This window comes from Syngnathus acus, chromosome 1, assembly GCF_901709675.1.
Source record: "Syngnathus acus chromosome 1, fSynAcu1.2, whole genome shotgun sequence".
In the NCBI taxonomy this organism is placed as follows: Eukaryota; Metazoa; Chordata; class Actinopteri; order Syngnathiformes; family Syngnathidae; genus Syngnathus; species Syngnathus acus.
The window spans coordinates 8590442-8616985 of NC_051087.1; the positions used below are offsets into that span (position 1 = coordinate 8590442).

A 26544-nucleotide genomic window follows, 5' to 3' on the forward strand; every position below is an offset into this window, starting at 1 on the left:
AATAACGTAGCGACAGAATGTTTATCTCAATGCTCACTGGACAACGAAGACATATTTACATCGGTATAGGGCTTTATTCAGCCTCTTGCCCATTGACGCTCTGTGGTTGGTCCATTGTTGCAACTTCCCGGTTGCTGATTGGTTTAGCGTCTTGCGGAAGAATAAAGGAGGAGTTAGTCAAATATGAGTTCGGTTATTTGACAGTCATTGAAGAAAAATCGGGAGTCCACCAGTTCAGGTAAATTCCCCACTCCTGCTATCTTTTGTTGCAAGTGCTTACACATGTGTATGTGAATATGATATTATTATGCATCTGAGTCGTACCTTTTGTCAACCGAGAGTTTACCAATAGTGTTGGCGACAAGCGAGGAGTGCAAAGTACATCTCACCATCCCAGAGTGCGAAACGGTGGTGTTTATCTGAATACTGTCTGTCAGAGGGAGGGGAAGAGAACAATGCAAAATAAGCACTAGATCACATGGATCTATTTATTGTGATCTCTCAAGCGGACTGCTGTGGACCGTTATCAGTAGCATCGACCGCTAGCTTATGTTGTCGCGATCACTGTTAGCCAGCCAGCAGGAATGACGTTACCAATGGGACGGGCAGCCTGCACGTTGCCCTCTGCCCTGAATGCAGAGAAGGTGCATCTTGCCAGGCTTTCCATTTTCTAATGCACCGATATCACAAGAGAATCGCTCAAATGTAAACTCATGCCTCTACTTCTGTATTGTACTCATGCAAACATTATGCAATAGTCACCTAGCTGATTAGGGAGTGGTATCAACGAGCTAACGTTGCTAATTTAAAGGGGCTAAAAATAGCATCAATGCTGGTTTTCGTGCAGGTGTGTTCCATGGGTTATATTTGATATCTTGGCCCCTACCCCTTGTGATTAAAACGAGACCAGATCATTGATTTCCAAGAGTTAAGTAAGGCAACACCTCAGGGGGTGCAAATTATGCAAAAACTATTTTGGCTACTAGGGTGAAACATGAGCTGGCACCTTCTAGATTCACCTTTTAAGTGCTCTACGCACGCACTTGTTTACCTTTTGCTGTCATTTGACCTTACCACAAGGTCACTTGGCTTCGATGTCTTGGCGTCTACTCCAGTTGTTGTGTTCTGTACTTAGTTTTCACTGGGGGGTGTCCCCATTCATGTAGGGGCCAACATTGTCTGATCTGCTAACTAACCCTACATTACTAATCCCACAGAGAAAGATTGGCATCACATACACAGGCATCTTGTGTGTACTGTACAGTGGTGTCAACACTGGCTTTGTTTCACAGAGCACAAAAGATGTTGGCGTCTGTGGAGAGAGGCACTGCTTGGAGAAAAGAGGCGGGCTATTGCCTCATCTCTATGGGGCAACAAGTCCATGTCTTAACTAAACACACGGGCATGTGAAGCCAGAGATAGACGTTTAACACTCAGATTGATGCTTACCTGGGTGAATACTGTTTTTTAAATGGCTTCTATCGTGTTGTCACTTCCATCAAGCGCAAAACCGGTTAGATTTTACTACAAACTTCTCATTTCACTAAGTACAAGTGCTCTACCGCTTTTAAAGCTTCTTGTTTGCTGGATAATGGCCGACGGATGAAGCCTCCTGTCTCGCTGTATTGCAGCAGCATCCTTTCCGGAGGGTTATTTTGTCACTGTGTCTTACTTCATGCAACATGACACCACCCCCCAGCCTTTCAGTAATTCAATTTGATCCCTACACAGCAGTTCAGGGACATTCAACCGTCCGCTGATGTTCAGGATGGAGCAGCAAGTGCATAAGGCCTGTCATACAGCTGATGTCAGTCTGTGGTGCCAATACATGATGTAGCAGCACTGAATGAAATTAAATTGATAATACATTTGAAGACACAAGTTTTGAGGTGAAAAAGTCAACAATCATATCAGAAATCTTGTAATTATGCATCACGTCAGACTCACGAACCCTAGGCAGATATTGGAATTACCGTAATTTTCGGACTATAAGTCGCACCGGAGTATAAGTCGCACCAGCCATAAAATGCCCAAAATAGTGAAAAAACCCCATATATATGTATATAAATCGCTCCTGAGTATAAGTCGCCCCCCACCCAAACTATGAAAAAAAAACGCGACTTATAGTCCGAAAATTACGGTATCTAAGCTCTTATCTAAGCAATAAAATAGAATAGTTTGACTGACGCAAGAGATGTTTATCGCAAAACAAGCAGTTCGCCACGACTCTGGGCCAAGCTAGCAATTGCTCGGCTTGGCAAATTTGTCCATAGACGCACGCTTATTTTGTCACCTACATGTTGTTTGGGCTTAAGGGTGTTTGCATTTTGAGTTATTGCCGTACTGAACACGCAACTCTCTATGTATATTGCAGCAATAATATTTCCCTTGATTTTGTTCCAGCGGCCTTTTATGGATCACCCGTATGAAGCAACAGGGTTACAATGGGACAAAGTACCTCGGAACAAGAGGTCCAAACAGATGGCTCAGAGGTTGGTTTGTCAGGCAGCCGCAGTAGAAATTTTCTTCTGCCGTTGTTTGTTTCAAGGAAAATGCAGAAGTATATCGTATCATGCTACAAAACCTGTGCTGCCTCTTTTTAATCAAGAATTGCCAATTTTGATGTTACATGCTTCGAGATAAATGTATCATGTTAAAAGGAGAGAAATGAGAGTAACTTGACTGACATCATGTCACCTCCACTGTTTGTAATAGGACAAGTTTAATGACATCAGGAGTTTTGTGGAGGAGGAACTCCAGACCAGCATGGTAAGTCATTCAGATGATGTGATTCAGTATGTCGCAATGCACATTGCAGCTAACACTATTGTGTTTTCTTCAGATGATGGGGGTCGTGCTTGGTGCTGGCGTTGCCATAGTCCTCATAGCCATCCTCATCTTCTTCATCCTTCGGCGGATCCACCTAAGAAGTCAGTGCTTGCTTGTGATGATTTTCTTACGTGCGCTTGCACAATCGTCCACAAAGTTACAACGTGAATGTTTCTATTTGTAAGAGAGCTTCTTGTTGTTGACAGACCTAGAAGCACAGGAGGCGCCCAAGTACCGTTTTCGTAAGAGGGACAAAGTTATGTTCTATGGGCGAAAGATCATGCGTAAAGTAAGTTTTGATCTCAAAGTCTCCGGAATTCCATTTCTCATTCCAACTCGTATCATTGTTTCTTAAAAGGTCTCCCAGTCTACCTCCTCCCTGGTGGGTACATCCTCCACCTCTCGACCACGCCTGAAAAAGAAGCAGAAGATGCTCAACATTGCCAAAAAGTACATGAAGGCTAACCGCTAGTCTCTTCAACCACAATGCTGCTCTTCTGACATCCCAAGCGGTCTCCATTTGCAGGATCCTGCGCTTTAAGAAGGAAGTGCCTACATTGCAGGCCAAGGAGCCTCCTCCCTCCGTGCTGGAGGCAGATCTTACTGAATTTGACGTGGCCAACTCTCACCTTCCTTCTGAGGTGCTTTATATGCTTAAAAATGTCCGGTAGGTTGAGCGCCATTGCACAGTTGATTTAAATAAAATAAAGTGACTTCTCATCATCTGTTTGTTTTCCGTGCAGTGTGCTGGGCCACTTTGAGAAGCCCCTCTTTCTAGAACTCTGCAAGCACATGGTGTTTGTACAGTTTCAGCAAGGGGAGTACGTCTTTAGGCCGGGCCAGCCAGACAGCAGCATCTACGTGGTTCAAGATGGAAAACTAGAACTGTGCCTTACTGGAATGGTATCCACATTTTACAAAAGGCTGTGAAAGGGTGTCAAGTATTTTTTTTTAGGATACATTGTTAAAAAGCTTCCTGGTTATGGTGGTTGTTTGCTTAGCTTTCAGCTCAGATCTCAAAAGACTTGGTTATGCAATAGGCTGTTTTAGTTTCTGTTGTTGACTCTTTTCTTCCAGGATGGCAAAGAAAGTGTGGTGAAGGAGGTTTTCCCTGGAGACAGTGTCCACAGCCTCCTTAGTATTCTGGATGTCATCACGGTATGGTACAACCAGGTTTCTGACATGCACTATAGAAACACTCATCTATAAAAGTTGCACCATAATGCAAGTAGTGGATGCTAGATAAAATTAATACTGCTACAAATTACATACTGTCATTTTTTAAAAATTCCTTAAATTAATCCTATGCTATCATGTTGGTTTTAAATTAATTATATTCATTTGTGTACATTAAAAAATATTATTATTATTATTTTTTGTCTTTTCAGGGCCACCAGAAGCCTTACAGAACAGTGTTGGCACGAGCCGCCGAGGTCTCCACTGTTCTTCGTTTACCAGTAGAGGCCTTCCTGTCTATATTTGAGAAGTATCCCGAGAGCCTGGTGCGAGTAGTACAGGTGAGGTTTGTTCTCTCTGGATTCAGTTTGAAATGCTTTCATACTATGTATCATCTGCTGAGTGTCGTGCCCAATGTTTTCATGTGTGTGTTTTTTTAAATGGATGGTGAATTCTTTCACTCTATGGCTTCATACACCAGATGTATTCAGATTTACTCATCCCTCAAACTGTCCTTCAGATTATCATGGTTCGTCTCCAGAGAGTTACAGTCTTAGCCCTTCACAACTACCTGGGCCTAACAAATGAGCTCTTCAGCCATGTGAGTTCTGAAGACACACTCGTGTGAGGCCAAAAATCACGATTAATTGCCATGCCCTTGTTTGAGAGCACTGCAATGCATTATTGTATCATTCTTCTCTGTTTCTCTATCCGTCTTGTATCGATCATCTCACATGCACGCGATATGACAGGAATTGCATCCCTCACGTCAGCTGCCTCCGTCTCCCCACCCGACCCGCACCAGTCCTATCCGCCACGGCAAGCGCTTTGGCAGTCTGACAGTGCCTGAGGAACAACGCGAAGCTGCCATCAAAGGTGAGTTGACTGGTAAGGAAATGAGACTGAAGGCTTTGTTTCAAAGACCATCACATTCCATAATGTGATAGAGAAAATCAAATGCATTACCTTTTCCCCCCCTTTACATTAAATCTCTTATTCAATTGCCATTTGTTGGCGTATATAACAGGAGATCAAGCCAAGGACGGAGCTACTCTTAGTAGGACCATCTCCATGCCTGTGGATATTTCTGGTGAGGTGTTTTTCCTTTGTTTTATGTTTTATTGTGTGATGTGATGTTTGGGATTAAAAGAAGCAGTTTTTTGTGGATATGACATGTTGAGTAAATGGTGTAATAAAGATAGATGTCTTCAAAAACCTCTGTCCATGCAGGTATTCAGAAAGGTCTGAGATCAGACTTTGACATGGCATATGAAAGGGGACGGATTTCTGTGTCTGCAGAAGATGGCAACACCCCACCCAACTTTACTCGGGTCAGTGTGCAGTAAAGTGTACTGTTTAACCAGTGATACAAATTTTATTTCTTCTGGATCATAAAACTAAACGACTCGCGGGTCATACCATGGAAGTGATTTAAAACCAAAATAACTTTCACAAATTATAATTTCACTCACAGCAATGACATTGTGCTTGTCATGACAGTCTGTTTCCCAAGACCAGCGGGAGAAGAAGGTGACCGTGGATGAGGTTCCCTCAGGGATTTACCTCTATCCAGAAGAAGAGGCAGGGCTGGATAATATTTTCACAACTGTAACCTGTCGATCCAGTTCAGCATTGTTTGAGGAAGCTCAGAAAGAGGTCCTTAAGCTTATGAGGATTGAGGTATGTATACGTTAAGTAGAGATTTGCAATCGAAGACTGGGGACAGTAATAAATTGCATTTCTGAGATGAAGGGAGTTCAGTTAAAATCTTGCCTTTTTTTTTTTTTTTTAATTCTAAAACAAGACATTTTCTAGTTGATTGTCTGCATTTTATATCCACAGTCAAAAACAAACTTCCAAGAAATGGAATTGGAAAATAAATTACGTTTGCAAAGCAAACAGATCTAACCTTTAGCCTATGGATTGAGAAACTAGTCTCTTGCTGCGTGAATGAGCCGATTGACATTAATCACCCCGCAGCATCTGCTTACATACTATAATGCGGAAAAAGCAGGTCAGTCAGCAAGCCCCCCGTAGAGGAATTGTGTGGTGCACTAAAAGAGGACCCACACGCACACACTCTCCGGCAGAAACATTTGATAGGTTCAATTTAAACCAATTCCATTGCTGGTTTATACATTAAAAACAATAACATCCTAATGCTTGACTTTCCAAGCTCAATCTTTGTTGGAATCAAAAGTCAAGTCAAGTTAAATGTTTTTTAATAGCCCTCTATCACAGAAATATCCCAAATGGCTTCACATGGCCACAGTTGAGAAATATTAATGACATCCGCTAATCTTGAACCCCAGGAGGGCAAGGAAAAACTCCAAAAACCCAAACAGATTCCTAAATAAATCAGTTAGTGTTCCTTATTTATGTTTCTTGTTCCTTTATTTATTTTCCTCTCGGTCCCAGGACCCTTCTCTGTTGAATGGGAAAGTTACTTTACATCATGCTAAAGCTGGAGCTGTCTTGGCCAGACAGGGAGACCAGGTAACTAATCCCAATGCAAACACGGTACTATTGTGAGTAAAATAATGACAAGCACAGACAACTAAATCATATAATGTTTGCTTTCCCTTCCCGGTCTTCGCTCTCCAAGGATGTGAGTCTGCACTTTGTTCTGTCCGGATGCCTGCATGTCTATCAGCGGATGATAAATAAGCAAGAAGCCGTCTGCCTGTTTGTGACCCACCCAGGGGAGATGGTGGGACAGCTCGCCGTGCTTACTGGAGAGCCTCTTATTTTTACCATCAAGGCCATTCGAGACTGTACTTACCTCAAGATATCAAAATCTGATTTCTATGAGTGAGTGTTTTTGCAGATGTCACATTTGAAAGCAAGCAAATTGGTCTCCTGAAAGTATCCTGCCTGATCAAGTCCTTACAAAGAAGCACTACTGCAACAATATATGAAGTTATTTATAATTGAACCATGATTAAGAGCTTTCACTTTCTTTTGCATCTTCATTATATAATGTCACTGCTCAGGATTATGAGGGAGCAGCCCAGTGTGGTGTTGAGCGCAGCGCACACCGTGGCCATCCGGATGTCCCCATTTGTCAGACAGATGGACTTTGCTATTGACTGGATGGCTGTGGAAGCGGGTAGAGCCCTCTACAGGTACTCCACTCCATCTTTTACTGGATTACATGCATGATTGTCATGGTTTATTCAAGTACACAAGTGTAATTAGACCTTATGTGTTTTGTGTCTGCACACATACAGACAGGACGATCAGTCAGACTGTACGTATATTGTTCTGAATGGGCGTCTGCGTTCGGTTATCCGCAAGGCAAATGGCAAGAAAGAACTCGTTGGGGAATATGGGAGAGGAGACCTTATCGGAGTGGTGAGTTTTCCTTGCACTGTACATTTGAATAGTGAACAGATATAAAAAGTGTACACACCCCTGTTGGAATACCAGGTGTTGTAACATAAGTTACTGTAAATCTAGTCAGTTGCACACTTTGCCAGTGGCACAACTATGATCAATACCTGTTTGCCATTTGTGAATTTGAACTTCCTAGAAGACAATTTTCACAGCTGTTGACATTTTTGTTTCCTTTTACCAAAATAACACTAACCTCAATATGCTTAAGGTGGAGGCATTGACCAGACAGCCACGAGCCACCACTGTGCATGCTGTAAGAGACACTGAATTGGTAAAGCTGCCTGAAGGAACACTCAACAACATCAAAAGAAGATATCCTCAGGTAAAAATAGATTTGGCTCGTGGTTAACCTTTCTCCAGTTGTACTCATGTGATTCTGAGGCTCACTCTTTGTTCAGGTGGTGACGAGGCTGATCCACCTATTAGGACAGAAAATTCTGGGAAACCTCCAGCAGGGTCGAGGTCCATTCTCAGGTAAAGGGCTCACGCTGAGAATTATAAAGTGTGATTGAATCTTTATTGCAGTGAATGACACTTCTGATCCTCCCCACCCTTCAAATTTCTCCCTTGGCTCACTTGCAGGCTCAACCTTGAGTCTGCCCAGTATGACCACCAGTGCTGATGTAACCAATCCTGCTAGCAACCTCTCCACAGTAGCTGTGCTGCCAGTATGTGATGAAGTTCCAATCAATGCGTTCAATCTGGAGCTCAGCCATGCCCTCAGTGCCATTGGTAGGCCTCTGTTTGATCCCATTCCTACTGGATGATTATTTGGATGTTTCTGGTTTATTATGTTACCTTTATAACCATAAAGGGCCTACTTTGCTGTTGACCAGTGACATAATCAGAGAGCGGCTTGGAGCATCCGCTTTGGACAGGTCAGCATTTTCTCATTCGTATCTTAATTGGCCTGTATTAATCCTAATATAATTACTACAGCCCAATGATTCCTCCTGGCAGTATTGCCTTTCCCCTTTCCTCTTATGTGGATTACAGTAACTAATGATAGTCTTTATTCCTATCCATCAGCATCCATGAGTACCGCTTGTCCGGCTGGCTGGCCCAACAGGAGGACATCAATCGAATTGTCTTGTACCAGACTGACAACAGCATGACCCCATGGACTCAGCGGTGCATTCGGCAGGCAGACTGCATCCTTATTGTTGGCCTGGGAGACCAGGAACCTACCGTTGGAGAGGTTAGTGTCGCAGGAAGATCAGATTATTTGTACTAAGTCAGTGAATCTTTCACCTGATATTAGAAATTCAAACCTCTTGTTATATTTTTCCCCAGCTGGAGCAGATGCTGGAGAACACAGCAGTCCGGGCATTGAAACAGCTGATCCTTCTTCACAGAGAGGATAGCCCAGGTCCTTCCAGAACAGTCGAGTGGCTGAACATGCGTAGCTGGTGCTCGGGGCATCTTCACCTGAAGTGTCCTCGCAGGGTCTTTTCCAGACGTAGCCCCGGCAAACTGGTACTAAAACCAACTAGATCCCCTTACAGTAGTATATGTCACATGCTGTGATTTTGTTACTTCACTGTTGTCGCACATGTCTTCTGTGTTTTGTAGAGAGAAGTTTATGAAAAGGTTTTTGAGAAAACAGCAGATAGACACAGTGATTTCTCTCGGCTGGCCCGAGAGCTAACCGGAAACAGTATAGCCCTTGTGCTGGGAGGAGGCGGAGCAAGGTGAGTCAGGCAGAGGTGATGTGCATCATCCTACTGTACCTGATGTCAATTTGTTTGTCCTCTGTAGAGGTTGTTCTCACGTGGGTGTCATTAAAGCCATGGAAGAAGCAGGGATTCCCATTGACATTGTTGGCGGAACATCTATTGGATCATTCATTGGTGCGTTGTACGCCGAAGAGAGGAGTGCCGTCAGAACTAAGCAGAGAGCCAGAGAGTGGTCAAAGGTGTGTTACTTGTATTTTTCTCATTGTAACCAGAAAGGATGCTTTGGATTTATCGTCATTTCTAATGTATCGTAATTCGTTTACTGTAAGTTTTATTTTATCTATATTTACCATAGCCCCATTTATTTACACAGTCTGAGCCACTAAATTCAATTCGATTTTTGTGATCAATTTTATTGCAGGTTGTTTTTGTTTTTTTCCAAAGATAAAAATTGTGGAATGGTTTAAGTGCTATGACTTTTGGTATTTTAATAGGCCATGAACTCAGTATTCAAAACAGTGCTGGACCTGACCTATCCCATCACCTCCATGTTTTCTGGCTCTGCATTCAATACCAGCATCTACAAGGTTTTTCAGGACAAACAAGCTGAGGTGATTTGCAGTGTACAGCACTTGAATACATTAATATTAGAGTGGGGAAAAATGTACTTTATGCTTATGACACCATTTATGTCTTCAGGATTTGTGGTTGCCGTATTTTAACGTCACCACAGATATCACCGCATCCGCCATGCGTGTTCATCAAGATGGTAAGTGATGGCTGATTTAATTGGAGGGACAGCAGAATTGAGGCAATTTAGGGCAACCAATGATTTTCTTTTTAACTACACTCAGCAATAGGATGCGCAACTTCTTCACGTTAACAACACAGTGCTATAATACCACTTTCAAAAGAACTTTGAAAAGTACAGTCATTAGACTCAATGTCAGTCCCAAGTGGAATAATGTACTGTATTTATTAGTTATCTGCCGAAGTTACAATAACTTTTTAATTTATATGGAATAAGCTTAGTGTGACTGGCATGCTCTTGATTTTATACCCAATTGTGGCACACTCCAAACAAAAATGTAAATTGAATTATTGTAAAAGATACTGGTACAGTTAGATGGTGCAAAACAGTTCCAAGAGGCTGTTTGTAGCGGCCACAAAATATAATTTATTCAGACAGATAGACAAAAGTAATATTTGGATGTGTGCACTTGAGAATATGCATCATCACTAACAGTACTGTAGTCCGCTGCCCTCTTCACCCCACAAATCCAGTGTACTACTATAAATGATTGCCAATGTGCTAGTTTATATTTCTTATTCTATTTTTCAGTTGTTTTTTTTGTAAAGTTGTGTTTTACCATAAAGCAATCTGGATATGAGGGGTTTACAGGACAGAGTGCTTCAGGGCAATATTTTTTCCAAGACTAAAATAATTCTTTGCATCGTGGCATGTGTATTAACAGCTGAAGCAAAGCCTTTACCTCTCTGTCTCACTGTTCACGTTTACTACTTGACCATTTTCTATTATTTCTATTTTTCTTATTTGTTTGTAAATTGCTTAATTTCCTTCCCATTTTCATTTGATCAGTTGAATTATCAAAGTGGCTATTTTGTCATTGCTGTGTTTTGAAGTCAGTACATAGAGACATCACAGAGCTGCGCGTCGAATTTTCGGAGCAGAACTAACCTATTCAGTCCCCCTCAATGCCTTTTAGTTCTCCCACGTCCATGTCAGTATGTAGGATCCAGAACACTCCATTCCATCCTTTTCCCTCTAAAATCATCTCTTTCACTCATTTAACTTCATATAGTGCTTTCTCTAGTTAAACTAGTGTGTCTTTGCCTAACCTTGCAGTAGTCGGTTATTTTGTGTTTAGGTTTCTTTTTTGGGGGGGTTGGGGTGTCTCAGAGTGTCATAATTCTCCATTTCATTTATTTTTTTCGTTCGATTAGATTTTCGAATGGGACGCAGATATGTTGAAGCTCATCACAAACACAGTCTTGTCCGGTTACAGTTTTCTCCATGCGTTATTGTAAAATTGTAGTGCAAGGCCCAGTTATAGTGAAGTGTTGGACTTCCTCTTCCTTTCCTCTTCTTCATGTCCTCCTTCCTATTTTCTTTCTCACGCACTACTGTACTCACGTTTCTCTTTCCTTGCTTGTTATCTAACATCGCTAATATTATTTATAATAAACACTTGGGATTCAATTCCACGTGCTCTATTAGTGTAGTATGGACTGACTTAGGTTTTATTGCTCTGTTAATAGTCACAGAGTGTAACAGTGTTATTGTGTTATCATTGAGAGTGAAAACATTTACTGTTTTATAGCCTAAACTAAATATTGTAGAGTGAATCAACACATTGCCATTCATTCATGTCCATGGCATCTTTCTGTGTTCTCCTTTCACACTTTGTCTCCTCTTCTCTTTTCCCCCTGCTACTTTGAGTCCAACCCATATTTGACGTGTTCCTCCTCCATGTCAATTTCCTGACAGGTTGCGTCTGGCGGTATGTTAGAGCCAGCGCGTCCTACACCCCCTATTTACCTCCCCTCTGCGACCCCAAGGATGGCCACTTGCTTGTGGACGGTTGCTATGTAAACAATGTCCCAGGTCAGAACTTAAAATGCCCGCACACCAAAACCTCCTCCCTCACCCTCATAGTCGACAAATAGCTGCTCGGCTATCGTCTCCCTCTCTATTCCTGTTCCTGACTAACCCCATCCTGACCAGCTAGACATGGGGAGTCCATGGTTTGGAAGGAAAGACCAATTTTATTGATGTGTCTTTTAAATTGTGCCCACCTCACTATAATCCTGCTATCAGTAATGGCTAATCGTACATCTCCTCCTCTTCAATGAGCTCTCCAATTTACAAAAATCTATGAAAAACTTTTCTTTTAAATTTTATGGGCATCTATGGGTCATAGTTGCATGATCTTTTGGCTGCTTCTGGCCTTCAGTGTATGCTTTGAACTTTCTTATACATCTCTGGATTTGGATTTCATGTATGTAGCACTGCAGTTTTCAAAGCAGTGGGGACTAGCATCGGTTTGAGAAGATAAGATCATTTTAAATTTGCGAAGCTTTGACTTACTTGTAGAGTTCCGGTTCCCTGAGAGAGGCTGCATGGTCAAGAAACCCCACCGTGCCCCAACACCCAAACACCTGAGCTTTTTTCTCGTGTGTGTTTTGTAACTTAACTGCTGTGTTGTATATCTGATGGGAGGCTTGTTGTCCTGCATCTCGAATTTTTTTTTTTAATTTAGCTTTGGTATTTACATAAGACTTGGAATATGAGCAGCACAGTGTCCTAAATGGTTAGCACGTCCTGTTTTGCACTTCTGAGGTCCGGGTTAAGATTTGGGCCCTCCTGGATCCCCTACTGCCCGGGTTTTCTCCTGGTACTCTGCCTTTCTTCCACATTCCCAAAGCATTCATGTTAGGTTCATTGAAGACTCTAAATTGTCCAGTGAATGTGATTGAAAATCATTGTTTGCCGACACTGTGCACTGTAATAGTCTGGCGACCAATCCGTGGTAGTCCCTGCGTCTCACAGGAAATCAGGTGCGATAAGCGGCCCAAGCTCGGCCATGACCCCTGATGAAGATGGGTGCTTTAGAAAATTGATATAGGGATGGTTAAAAGTTCATACCCATTGTACAATGTCACTTTTAATTGACCGGTAGATATTTGCTTTGATATTTAGGAGTAGTCATCAACTTTTGGAGTGTCTTGTGTGTTATAATGAAGCTAACATTTTGTATAAGTATAGTTTTGCAATGTGGTTACATCACATTGTTTTGGCTTGGATAACTGCACCTGTCATTGGGCTGAAATGTTTCTGTGTGCTTTCCCCATGAGGAGGTCTTTTGTTGTCACACTTTCACTTCAATTCATCTCTATGTTCATCTTCACCTGAAGGAGCATGTTGATTCACTCCTTCAGCAAACCTTCCTCTCCCCTGGCTTTGCTTGCGTCCATGTGCATGCCAGTTCTGGACATGTTGATTCAGTGAATATATTTTCCTAAATGTGCTTGGTCTCTTGCTTTATGTTTTTTACTTCTATTGTTTCTCCACGTATTTGGGAATAAGTGTTCTGGATCCTGCCGTTGCCCATTTCTGACCACAAAGTGTACAAATTGAAAATGACCATTAGGTCAGACAAGAGAACCCTGAAGAACCCTTTACTCCATGCAAAGTTGCAACCTGGCGCATCTCTGCTGTGCTCCTTATCCTTCCAACCCATGCATCTCGCTGTCTGCTACTGCCCCCTGCTGGCACTAAGCTGTACTGCAGAATTAGGCAGGCTGGTTGTTCCCTGGCACAATCTTCAAACTTGTCGCAAAACAACTTTGGTTTCTTTGCAGCAACACATTTAGACCAACCATTTATTTCACATATATTGTTGCTTGGATAAATCTAAAAGTAAATGTGCTATTGTTGAGACACAGTTTGGAGATTTGTGCAGTCTTGATGCTCTGTGATGGCTGCCATTTGCCTTTTACCTGCCGCACAAGTCACAATGGGTCTGCGTGCTCGGTAATGAGGTTCGCTTTGGTGTGCAACAGAGTGTAAAGGCGGGCAGAACTACAATCCCAAACTTTGCAGCGATCGGCTCATTCTCAGTGACTGATCTCTGCATAGTGTTGGGATTGAGATCTGCATCAACACTAACATAAATCACCTAGCAGAAATTGAGATGTTATCCCCCCTTCCTCCTCCCTACTTCCTACTTCGTCCTCGGTGTGCCAGGCTCTCTGTGGCGCTATGTGCGGGCGAGCATGACCCTATCCGGGTACCTGCCGCCTCTCTGCGACCCCAAAGATGGGAACTTGCTTATGGATGGTGGCTACATCAACAACCTGCCAGGCAAGTAAAAAGGTGGTGCCCTCTGTCAAAATATCCACCAAGCCCGTGGCCCGGAAGGATGCGTTTAAAGTGCACTGAGGGAAGCCTGTTTGGTCGTTTACGGTCAATAATGTGCACAGATGGGTGAGTATGACATTGTTTCTTTTAATGGGAGGCAGGCCGCTATGATCAGAAAGGGTACGTTCACATCCACATGTTAGTTATGTTAAGCAAACCAATTTTTCAATGGGTCCAATCCAACCCAATCAGTGCTTACTGAAAGTACAAGTCAATTATAGTTAAATGTTCCATTAGTATCATGAAATACATTTGAGTTTTTATCTGGGTTGTACCATCTGGGTATAAAGTTGTCATTCTTTTTCTGCTAGTACTGTTCTGATCCAAGATCCTCCACAAAATGGATCTTTGCCCATTTTGAATACATTGCCACGCTCGTCTCAAGCATGTCATAGTTTGCGTTATCAAGTGACAGGCTACCGCTGTGGTTGTGTGTGACTGTGAACGCACCCTTTGATTTAAAAATTGAAGAAAAACACTCCCCTAAAACGTCTTTGAGGACTTTATGTCTGCTCTTTGGTCATTGCATGTTTTTACCAACAAAAATGAAGTGGTGCTATGGAAGTATTTCTTTGGATCTGATGTCTGTTTCATGAGCCAGTGTCAGAATTTTGGAAAGTGTGGGAGGTTTGAAGTTGGTTTCATTTATCTCTTTGTATATTTCGACATCTAGATACTTGGGCAAAGTCCAGTTAATGTAATTGTAAGCTTGAAAAATATATATATATTTTCCATCTTTTACTGGCTGACACTAGTTCACTGACATCAGGTCATTGTGAGTTGAAATTTACATTCCTCTTAGAACAGAGCAAGGCAGTGCAAAATGTGCTCTGCTATTTCGACATTTATTTTGGAAAACTGACATTGGACATTAGTTAATCGATCACAGGTTCATGTACGGAAACTATTACTCAGCACAACTTGTATTTGTCTTGCTCTGTTCTTTGCGTTTGTCCCCATTTCAACCAGAGGAAAGACCGAGGAAAGTTGAGGTTGTTGGTCTGCAAATCATTGTTTAAAGACATACATTACAGCTGCGGGTGTAAGCTGTGTCGAGTTTCTGAAGTCCAGTATGTTATGCAGATGAAAATACTTTTTCGAGATTCTGTGAGTAGCCACATTTCACAAAGCTCCATGCTGCAAATCTTTGTTTGGAATAGGAATCCTATCTCATCTTCTGCCCATCATTGTCACGGAAACTTGTGAAATATGGCGCTCCGCGGGTTCAAAAATTGATCCAACAGACTTGCAGTCTTGTAAAATCAGCAGCCCTTTATTGATAAACTATTGGGCTGCTCTCTCCCTGATAAGTTTGATCAATCAAGAGTATTTATTGCTCATTTGACACTGGATCAGAGCTTTGCACTTTGTCTTTAAATCGGCATAACACCACCACAATGTTGAGACCCATTTTCTTATCACTTGCCAGTTCATGAAAAAGATGACAATTATTTCTTTATATATTATAAAGATATATATTGTCTTTATACAGTACTCTTTGCATTAATTTTACCAGAATATCCGTATCAGTTAGTCAACAGTTGGCCTTAAATTCCCTGCCGACAAACCTTTTGGTGGTGTTAGTTTGTTTACTTTGGGACTCTTGAAAGTGCCTTGTATTGAAGGAATCTTTATCTTTTATCTTTGGCTCGATTCTGGTGTTTGTGTTGTGGACATCGCAGCGGATATTGCGAGGAACATGGGCGCCAAAACGGTCATTGCCATCGACGTGGGCAGTCAGGACGAGACGGACCTCTGTAACTATGGCGACTCTCTGTCTGGCTGGTGGTTGCTGTGGAAACGAATCAATCCTTGGGCTGAAAAAGTCAAGGTCCGTCCAGGTTGGCAGCATGAGCGCCATGACCACGATGAACGCAAAACTTCCATTCAGTGTGTTTGTGTGGCCATGAATTATTTTTATGTCACTTTTACTCTTATTGTGTTGTAATTGTAATCTTCCTAACCGTGTCCAGGTCCCAGACATGGCAGAGATCCAGTCTCGGCTTGCCTATGTGTCTTGTGTGCGGCAACTCGAGGTGGTCAAGAAAAGTGCTTATTGCGAGTACATAAGACCGCCCATCGATCGATTCAAGACCATGGACTTTGGCAAGTTTGACGAGATTTATGTGAGTCGCTTAATTAAACTTTCCTCTTTCAGTTTATATATGGAAGGGCACCTGGACACCTGTTTAGACATCCTCGTATAAATATAATGTATGCCCCGGTGACTCGACTTTTGTTGTTTCCGATTTTCCTAAATCATCTCCAATCGTAGTAAGCTATTAGGCATTTTATCTGAAGCATTTCTCTTTCCTTTGTTCCAAACATCTCCTGTCGATTTTGTTGTGTTTCAGGACGTGGGCTTCCAGCACGGTAAGCTGGTGTTTACTGGCTGGGCCCGAGGTGACATCATTCAAAACATGCTAAGGGACCACCGATCGGCCGACTACAACGACAGCAAAAGAGTTGATGTGAGAGCCACCAGTCCAATTATAAGATACTCTATGATTGTCTCAATGCTCAGAATCAAGCAAGTGTCCAAACCTTAAACAAAAAGGATGCTATTATATATGAGAACACTTCGAATTTTTAGGATAGGAGAATATTTAGGAATACTAGTAATAGTCTGCATTTTTTTATGACTGTAAATATTCAGCATGAATAAATGATCGGAAATGTGTCTTCCAGTCATGCACATGTCAAGGAGCCGACTTCACAGACCTTGCAGAGATCGTATCCAGGATCGAGCCAGTCCAAAACTACGTTTCTGCTGAGGGTGAAGAATTCATTCTTTATCACATTATTTTTACTGCCTTTCTTCCATATTTGAGACAAGACTTTGCACAGTTCACCTTCAAGATCTCATTAGCTTTAACTGGTTTAATAAATAAGGCCTTACACCAAACATCTTTTATTGGAACACAGCAGAACACGTCCCTGACATTGGATGGATGTCGGCGGGTTCAGCCACTATATAATTTATTGCGGTAATATCTCTTCTAAATCTTTCCCCTCAGCGGAGGAGTCGGACTGTCTGACAGAGTATGAGGAGGATGGGATGGACACTGTGAGAGAAGAAAAAAGACGGGAGGAGGAAGACGAGGCAGAAGACCCAGAGGACCAGTCCCCTGGAGAGTGGGGACCAAACGGAATCTTCCAGAGTGTGAGTACAACCAAAATGGCCAAAAAGATGTGTGCTCTTCTGCATCATGTAGCGTGCTCTGGATGTACAGTGGGAGAAAGACGTATGCGAAGCCTATGGAATTTCTTAAACTCGGGCAGAAAATAGTAAACTAATTGGAGCCACAGTCGTACTCCATAAAAATAACTTTGTTTTACTGTGCAGGATGAGGAGAAATCTGTGAGGCAGCGTAGGAAATTCACCAGTGACGCCTCAGAAATCTCAGACTGCTGACAACAAGAGGAAGATTTTGAAGTGGATCATCAAGGGCCAAAAAACAACTCAATGTGCTCCACCCCAGTTTTTTCAGGAACTCCTTTTAGTGTTTGTTTGCTCTTGAACTCATCCTCTAAGCTGTCTGTCATTCTGTCGCTGTCAGTCACGCTGATCCAACAAGAGGGGGCTTTCTCTTGTCTGGCCTGCAAGGAAAGATGGATTTTAAAGGGGCCCTCTGACTACATTTACTTTTTTCCTCAAACCCCAAAGGGACGCCAATAACCAAGCCCACACAGGAGTGCAGTGTTTGGCCGTCAAATGGCCAGAAGAACACTACAATGCATGCCTCCAGAGTATTAAGAGAGACTCTGTGTGATGCCTGAATATTGAAATAGTAGCAGGACACTGGAAGGTGGCTGTCAGCAAACTTTAGGAAGGATTAACGCTAATATTGACAACTTGACTTTTCGAGTTACATTAGGAGAGCTGGTAAGAATCACTCGGGAGGATGACAGATGCCGATTGGAAATCAAAGATGAGAGGGACTTCAGATTGTTTTAAAATGTGTCTTTTAAGGGAGTAGAAAAATAAAAAGAGCGCTAACTTAGTGTTATTTTAATTTAATTTATTTTTGAGTAATGCACAATGGCAGCTTGCTTTTGGGAGGGATGAGATGAGCCAATGAATGTGTGATGGAACTTTGGATCAATGCAGCTGCTTTCAGTGATGGGTGACTGCTAGTTTCAAACTACAGAAGCAGCCATGCAGCCGACGTTCCATCCCAGTGCCCCTTTTGCCATAAGGTTTTCCATTTTCATCTTCACTGTACAGAAAAGCAATGCCACCTCTCCCACCTGTTCATGGTCACCCTGGAACAGATGTGATGTCACACTGTACGGCCCCACGTTGAACTTACTTGGTCACAGTCACGACTCAAAAACAAATTCCCATATGTCACAGGAACGATATGGACTTTGTTGTGGTAATATTCATACGTTTACACCAGGTTGTACATTTCTGATGCTTAGGTACAAAATCAAACAGTTGTACTGTTTATTTGCCAGTTCTGATTTTATTTTTGAGGGTGGATGTTTTTTGTTGTTGTTGAATTCCCTTAACTTGGAATGGTAACTAAAATAATGACCGTATTCCTTTCTGATCATATGCTTGGTTTTCTTTCATTGTCCACATCAAGAACCCAAAGCAGTAAACATGAGGACAAAGATTATACACATTGGAAAATAAATATGTATGATGCCACATTGCAATTTATTTTTTACTGCATGTTTCCATTTCCCCATTTATGAATGTTGATGTCTCAAATGTAAGGTACTTGCTTGCAGAGAACTTTTCTTCATATAATGCACAAGAGTTCAGCTCTGTGGCAATCTCTGGGGGGAAGAGGCAGGTGAGTTTTCCATTCATTTATTTAATCTTTTGGTATATTGCAGAAAAGCTAAGCAAAATATATAATGTGTCCTTGTCTTTATAATGATAACTCTAAATCACCTATATTCTCATTTCCATGATTCACGTAGAGCAGAAATCATTTATGCGAGTAATTGTTACCTCGGTATAAAGAGTGATGAAAAGTAATTTGTTCCGAGATAACATTTGAGAAGGTTTGAGAACACTGCAGGTGGAGGTTGATACAACGTGGGAATTCTTCCAGGTGCTTTGGCTTCAAGTCAACAACTCTTGACTGTTGTCCTAATGCATCTCATTTTTAAAATGAGTCTTTGGAGAAAAATGTTCAATTTGAATTACCGTTTGCAATAGTTTTGGATGTGCATACAATATTCAATTCAGAGGTATTGGCGGGTTAGTGCACCTGTGATATAGCACCTGTCACCAATGTGTGGCGGTTTCCATTTTGAGCTGATATTTTCTTTTTTCGTCCACTAAAAGACAGGAATCAGTGTGGGCGGAAACACATGGTGGGTCCTGTCCAGATGTTCTTGAGTATATTTGGAGACGCCTGTTCCTGTGACTCCAAGGTGTTTGAAAGCCTCTGAACATGAACGTTACCTGTGTTTTGGCAATCCTCGGCCTGCTCCTTGCGGCTGCCAGTGCCCAGAAATCCAAACCATGTGGTGAGTCGGCTCTTGACACTGCGCTATATAGAAAATAAACCGGTTTTATACAAAGTGAGAACTGTTATTTCATGTCATTTTTTTACATACATTTTTCATACAGTGGGGCTGCCACTATCAATTAGTATTTTTAAAGTTGATTATTCTATTGATTATTTCATAGATTATTCAGATACTTTTTTATTCGCATTCTTGGATTACTTTTTATTAGCCAATTAGTTTTTTTTATCTGATAATGTTTAGTGCTGTAATTAAAAAATAATTAAACTAAACAATTAAGCAATATCACACAAGATGGATTGAAATAAATGCAGATTTTTACAGATGTGTTATTTTGATTAAACACAAGATAAATTAGTCTGTTTTCATGAATGACTAAAGAAATCAGAGAATTATTACTAAAACATTTGATATAGTTCTCATTGAGGTCATTTGACTGGGTGTAATTTTTTTAATTTTCAATCATGTTTTTAGTGCTTTTTTGTAAAACCAAGATGCAGCCATTTATTTACATATGTGTGTTTTGTACACGCCACTGTTTTTTCACCGTATATTTCAATATTTCTTTTGCCATAGAGTCTCCACCCCTGATGAGTGGAGGTGTCTCTGTGGTAAGTCAGACAGTTGCATTTTCCCCCCTAATCCACTTACACAGGCAAAATATACAGTACGTATTCTGCATACATTTTCCCTTTAGTATCCAGTAAGATGTCAATTGTTTTCCAGATGGGTTTCAGTGGTTCTGTCATGTCTTCAGGAACGATCACATATGATGCTTTTGGTCAGAAGATTCGGGTTAGAAACTTTGGCATGGCTGGAAATATAACCTTTGCTGTGGACCAACTGATGCTGTTCCAAAAGGTATTAAAAGTATAACTAAAATGAATAGATCAAATATAAATATAATATATCAAACAAAGGATAAAACTAGCACAAAGCTAGACTGAAGAGATTTCTATAAATCTTCACCAGTGGTTTTGTGAGCACGAAATATAAGTCACAGGTGTATTTGGAACTTTTTTTTTTTTTTTTTTTTAAGAGTACATACACCTTGTACGGTTTAATGACAATCTAATGTAAGGGTTATAAAAAAATGCTATCACAAGAACAATGTCACTATCAAGTGAGTATGTTTTATATGTGGATGTTTGCATTTTTCTTTCTTCTTGAATTCACATTTCATTCACATAATTTGGAATGTCCCACACACTAATCTGCTGTCTACAGTGTGTGTAATAAGAGTCTTTTTTTAAAAATGTTTTCCCAATGGTAGTGAGATTTCTCTCTAAGCCTTTCAGTTTAATATTGATCACTTTACAGTAAACATTGAATTTTAAATATTTATTAAAGGTCAAGATGTTATTTTTTAGAAAGTCTATTATGAGATCGACTGGAGCAAAATGTCTTGCAAGAAGAGACGCCTGAGCACAGATTTCATTCCCATGCAAGTGCCCGATGACGCCAACTGGATGGGTCAGGTCATTTTGGGCTCCTCCTCCTCGTGGGGAATGGGTGTGCTGGTCAACAACTGGTATGGAGACCTGCCCGGCAATGGTGAGAAGAAACACTGATGGAGCAAAAACATATCTGTCCATTACCAGAGCATGGTTCAGAAGAGTTTGACAATATACACAAGGGTGTTACTTTTACAATCCAAAATTTGCAATAGGTTTGTTTATAGGTGGGAAATATTTGCAAATATTGTGTGATAAAGCAAAACCACATGATTAAGATGCATAAATATTAAGAATTGCAATGCCTGTAGTCCTTAATAAGGCAACTGCCCTTAACCCTCACCACTGCATACCTTCGTAAATTCAGGCACCTATATGAGTGTCTTCACGGACACCGGCTGCATCCCCATGACCTTCACAGGCTACACACCATCAAATGGATGGACCATTGTCAGGTATAAGCTGGCATGCCATAGCAAATGTTCTTAATGAACCAGTTTTATTATAAAATTTTGCGTACCCATGTCCTGAAGTGTCTGTGTGAAAATGACATGCAACCATATAACTGAATTTCCTTTTCCAGCACTTACAACTGGGTACTTGGCATCACCAATCCCATGGACCTCTACCCGCCTCTCTTCTGTGCAAAGGCTCAGCTGGAGGATTCTGAAACACCTCACAACATGTTTACTGCCTTGGAGTCTCTAGCCAGGAGCACCAAGGACATGAAGTAAAACATCAGGTGTTGCCCCTCATTCAAAAGCGGAACAACTCATGCATGCCCTTAAATGCAATTAAATTCTGACATCACATTTGTGCCTATACAGAAAGCTGTTTGATTTGCTGTTGAAAAAGTCATTCAGTGCCACTATGCACTTTGTGTGTCATTTTAAGCATGAAGATCCTTTAAATGCCTTTTTTCTACGAATAGAAATCGACTAAAATACATACTACTAATTATTCAAATGACATCATGCAACACATGTATTTTATACAACCTTCAAATAATTCAAACAAATAGCAATATGTCCCATAATACTGCAGTACTCCTGTCCTCCACCAGAGAGAAGCAGCATTCTTTTTGCCTTCAGGAGCCACTTTGGATTTATTTTTTTGTTTTGTTTCGGAAAATAACACAACCACTATGTAATACAAAAAGACTATTTTAGAAGTGTTCACCCATTAATATGACCTATAACCTGTACTATTCAGCAGATAAAAAAAATGAGGGAGGCAAAGTAAAACAGAAAAACTTGGATCATTTGGTTGCACAAGTGTGCACACCCTCTTAGAACTGGCTGTGTTCAGAATTAACCAAGAAAGTCATCGTTTAAAGTGCTCTGATTCACCCCAAATGAAGTTCAGATTTCCTACGAGGCTTTTTTCTGACGTTTTCCTCGTCACATCTTAGAGCCCAGCCACAGTCTGCAGAGAGCTACCTACGTCAATGCGCTGCAGGAACCTCTGTGAGGATTCGGGCAGATTAGTGATGTCAGAAAAACTGAATTTCATTTGGTGTTAATCTAGCACTTTAAATGGTGACAATTGTGTGCTGATTCAAATTTGCCGTGACTTTAAATGTGATTGGTTAATTTTGAACACAGTCACATCTTCAGGAAGAGAGTGTGAGTACTTGTGCAACCATATTCATTCTGTTGTTTATTTTTACTTCCCCAGTCAAAATATTGAATTTTGTTCAATTGAGGTGCACAGGCTATACAATCGGTCACATTGTTAGTGGAATTTTTTTGAAAGGATTTATTGTGGTCTCATAGAAAAATGTGGCAATTGAACTGGGGTATTGTAGACTTAATATCTACTCCATATACTTAAACGTAATTTCTCATTTCTATATTTCTTTAATATAATTTTATTCAAGTGTTCCTGCATCAATTGATCTTCCACTAAAGTGCGCCAATGAGTTTTGTTTAGCACTATTTAATTCTGCAGCGCTTGAATCAACTAACTTTAAAGTCCTAATAAAATAATGCATAGAAATAAACATTTGATGCCACCAATAATGATGTAATTACTTATTTAAAATCAGTGTCAGATGCAACTGAGCTGAAATGTTAGAGGAGAGGCTGCATGCACATTTGTAATTTTGTGCTTCACTGCATGTCAGTGGCTAGATGAAGCAATTTTCAACTCTGGTGCCTTGTTACTCCCCAATGTTTCACATGAACACCGCTGAACTAAAGCCTACTTAATGGAAATAATGGAAGGCATAAGCACCCAAAAATTAGGTGAACACTGTGAACTTCTTTACGTTTTGTTTCTTGCGGCGACTTGTGCGGGCTGAAATACTACATTGCTGTAAATAATCATGTTGAAGGCCTTGGCATTGCGTAATTTCAGTGTGTTGTATCGGTTGCGAATGTAAGATGTTGCGTTGATTACATGCTTCCTCATCCATGGCTGAGGTTTCATCAGAAGTGGACGGTTGCACATTAGTGCACACTGTCATCTTGTGTTGGGCATTTGGCTGCAGTAATTTTGAGCTTCCATCGTCTGAAATTTTACCTGTAGAGCTTCGTCCATTTGAAGATACTGTATCTGGTACAAATATGAGTCATTGATACAATGTTTACCGATCTGAATTGAGCCAACATACTTAAGACTACCAGAAAATAAAAGTTGGTGACATTGGCTTGCGGATGACATTTAAAGATGAACCTAAAATGCAGGATAATCTTTTCAGGTGAAATCAATTTGCCCTGGTCTTTTTGCACAAATTGCTGTTACCTAACATGGTGCGTGGTAGGATGCAACCATTTCCTTCTTGAAAGGAGGAGGAGGGAAGAGGGTCTGAGTGTGGGAGTAAATTTGAAAATGGTTATTAAAACATCTATATACACTATGGAGACAATATACGGTAAGAATATAATAAAATATTGAATTTAGCATTAGTAGATTTATTGGCAGGTGGCTCCGGCTAACCAGTGCCCCTAATGAGGATAAGCAATCTAGAAAATGGATGGCTCCAAAAGTGACAACATCCTCACAAGATTTGCAATTGATCCCCCCCGCCCCCCATAATGTCATCCATAAAAATGGCCTTCCAAGTCAGCTCGTGGCAAGGTGGTGTGAAGGCTGCATCGTATGCACTTGGCAAGTCTGTACTCACTCATTGGAGTCGCCATTGACTGCTCAAAATTTATCACCGTCTCCTCACAGTGTAGCACATTTTGTATAAAGAGTGTGTGAATGCATCATCTATTGATTCAATTTGAAGGATTCCACTGAATCAAATACATTACACTCAATATTCAGTACAACAGCATAATGAGAGGCAGTAAAAGAACGCTACAGAAAAAGAACCCTTTTTCAATGATGATAATGAGTGTTGATGTGTATTATTATGACCCCTGGAAATTTTCGTCTTTGTTAAAGCGGTTTTGGATACTACTCTTGCACTAGCTTGTGTTATATTGTGCAAGTGTAGCTAAGTCCGTGTACTAAAATCTATTCTTTCACCACAGCAGATCACAAATGGCTCAGAGTGCTGGAACCCTAATTGAACGCATTAGAGTGTGACAAGTCTAGTCCATATGTACTAGGCGTGCAAAAATGAAGGGATCTAATGTTACAGGTTTGAATGTACTATGTGTGAAATTAAAGAGTGAGAGGAAGGGGTTACAATGATTCCCCTGTGTGCACGTGATGCCATTTCTCCTGATGTGCTGGTCACCATCACATGCTATTCAGCAGAGGATGTCAGGCTTCAGGGGTCAGGCGACAATTATCCTCTTTACGCTAATGAGAAAACCTGACGTTCCTCCTCGTCACGCTCGTCCACCTCCTCCTTTTCCCTCCTTTGTCTTCCTATGTCACTCGCATGGCTTTGTGCTTGATCTGTTTGAATCTCTGAAAGGTTGCTGAACACGTTTAAGTCATTTCATGTTGGTGTTTGATTCTTTGAATTTTGAGATTCTTGATGATCCCTCACCCCTTGATATCCTTCTTTGGGTTTTGAAACATAGATTAGGAATCCCCCTGTTCTGCCTTCCTACCTTGTACTCGGATCGTCAACCAAAAATAACACACAAGAGGTGTGTATGTGACATGTAGCATTTAACACAGATTCTTTTTGATTGTATGTTTTGTAAATCACATACTTTTCACATACAATTACCACATTTTCCGCACTATAAGGCGCACCGGATTATAAGGCGCACCTTCAATGAATGGCCCATTTTACTTTCAACTTTCTCCAGATGTAAGATATATACATTTGGCCCGCGGGCCGGACTTTGGACACACCTGCTGTAGTGGCTCAATATTGGTCCATATATAAGGCGCACCTGATTATAAGGTGCACTTTCAGCTTTTGAGAAAATTGGAGGTTTTTAGGTTATTATAGTGCGGAAAATACGGTAGTTGTTTTTCATAAAGTCTGGTTTTGCCGGTGTAATTTGTACTTTTTGACTGCCGACATCGCCTCATAACACAAAGGGCATCCCACTTTTTCTTCTTGAAGTACATATGTCCAATTTGCTTGAGACTACCTTCCATTTGCATCAATGTGACTTTTCCTGGACATTTGGGGATCATTTGCATTTCTCAGTCTCACTTGTTGAGCTGCAGGTAACACAATTAGCATGTATTGTCAAAAAATGAATGACCATGCACTGTTTAGAGTTATTTTAGGACAATCACGTCTTGTGGCTCACGGGCCACATTTGGCCCAAATGTGGCCTCTCTAAAGAGTAAATCATCTCAGTTATTTTTCAAAGACTGTGTAACTCAACAAACGTAGAGGCCTCCTTCAACTTGTTTCTGACAGCCAACCATCTAGCGATTTTATTTCTGTCGAATCTCATTAGCACAGTCGACGCGCTTTTTTCCCAACTCCAACGGTCTGGTAACTACCTGCCCATCATCCCCAGCAACAAACCGCAGCTGTGGAGCATAGCCGATGATTTAACAGCTCAAGTGTCACATATTTCCTCAAGAGAGTTCCAATGAAAGTGCATATTGGAAAACTGGTGGATAGAAACAGGATTCAAAAAATGCAAATGTTGTGTGCCTGCATTTTCAATTTCTAACACGTTATGTCACCTTGGACAAAGGACTGTTTTTCTCTATTATGGTACTCTTTGCACTTAATTGGACAGAAATAGAATTTTGCTTTCAACTAGAAAATGCAATTTCTGAACAAATGCTGAATGTGAACATTGAACGCACATGTAATTAGTGAGCATTCAATTGAATGAATTTGAGAAAATGAGAACAAGAATACATCATCTCTTAAGTATAAATGAATAGAATTAGATGGAAAACAAGATTACTGAAAACTGCTCATGTCAGAAATCAAACCAGTGCCTCCCATGAGCAAGTCATCTGCATTAGCCAACGCGCCACCAAGGACTTGCTGGAAAACAACATTGTAAAGTTTCTAATTAGGGTTAGGGTTTCAAATTAGGGCTTCAAACTGGCATTAGGGTTTCAAAGTAGGGTTTCTATTAAGCACAACAGACATCTTGTGGTGCCTGGTGAAATTACAACTCAAAACTAAAGTTGACCCTAGTATATTTGCTGTTGTGCACATACAGGTTTGCGTATTTGCAGATTTTTCTTT

General features: G+C 41.0%; 2 protein-coding genes across 5 annotated transcripts; both read left to right on the forward strand.

The window, feature by feature from the left end:
• The first annotated feature begins 117 nt into the window (after positions 1-117).
• On the forward strand, positions 118-18642 carry pnpla6 (patatin-like phospholipase domain containing 6). 4 transcript variants are annotated; one of them, XM_037252012.1, is made up of 37 exons: positions 118-238; positions 2404-2492; positions 2716-2769; positions 2843-2930; positions 3036-3118; positions 3188-3279; positions 3356-3496; positions 3573-3732; positions 3907-3987; positions 4218-4346; positions 4526-4606; positions 4758-4881; positions 5033-5095; positions 5236-5336; positions 5506-5685; positions 6424-6501; positions 6611-6816; positions 6999-7130; positions 7236-7359; positions 7610-7723; positions 7800-7875; positions 7984-8133; positions 8216-8279; positions 8431-8599; positions 8695-8877; positions 8974-9092; positions 9160-9316; positions 9572-9688; positions 9777-9846; positions 11587-11703; positions 13846-13962; positions 15702-15850; positions 15993-16145; positions 16374-16490; positions 16708-16795; positions 17037-17182; positions 17366-18642. In XM_037252012.1, exons 2-37 carry the CDS (start codon positions 2445-2447, stop codon positions 17432-17434), a joined length of 4140 nt encoding a protein of 1379 aa, XP_037107907.1. In that variant the 5' UTR covers positions 118-238; positions 2404-2444; the 3' UTR covers positions 17435-18642. The 4 variants fall into 4 exon arrangements, with proteins under 4 accessions (XP_037107907.1, XP_037107924.1, XP_037107918.1 ...); XM_037252029.1 differs by lacking the exon at positions 13846-13962; XM_037252023.1 differs by lacking the exon at positions 11587-11703.
• A 739-nt stretch (positions 18643-19381) lies between these two features.
• Positions 19382-21775, forward strand: LOC119127820 (ependymin-like). Its single transcript, XM_037259993.1, has 6 exons — positions 19382-19509; positions 20086-20120; positions 20236-20370; positions 20880-21063; positions 21331-21418; positions 21547-21775. Exons 1-6 carry the CDS (start codon positions 19434-19436, stop codon positions 21695-21697), a joined length of 669 nt encoding a protein of 222 aa, XP_037115888.1. The 5' UTR covers positions 19382-19433; the 3' UTR covers positions 21698-21775.
• Positions 21776-26544: the final 4769 nt, after the last annotated feature.

Excerpts from the sequence above, each read along its gene's own strand:
- pnpla6 (XM_037252012.1), top strand. The coding sequence starts at position 2,445 with ATGGGACAAAGTACCTCGGAACAAGAGGTCCAAACAGATGGCTCAGAG. Across the intron at positions 2,770-2,842 it reads AGGAACTCCAGACCAGCATG|ATGATGGGGGTCGTGCTTGG; the intron begins GTAAGTCATTCA and ends TGTTTTCTTCAG. Across the intron at positions 16,796-17,036 it reads AAACTACGTTTCTGCTGAGG|CGGAGGAGTCGGACTGTCTG; the intron begins GTGAAGAATTCA and ends CTTTCCCCTCAG.
- LOC119127820 (XM_037259993.1), top strand. The coding sequence starts at position 19,434 with ATGAACGTTACCTGTGTTTTGGCAATCCTCGGCCTGCTCCTTGCGGCT. Across the intron at positions 20,371-20,879 it reads AACTGATGCTGTTCCAAAAG|AAAGTCTATTATGAGATCGA; the intron begins GTATTAAAAGTA and ends GTTATTTTTTAG. Across the intron at positions 21,419-21,546 it reads AATGGATGGACCATTGTCAG|CACTTACAACTGGGTACTTG; the intron begins GTATAAGCTGGC and ends TTCCTTTTCCAG.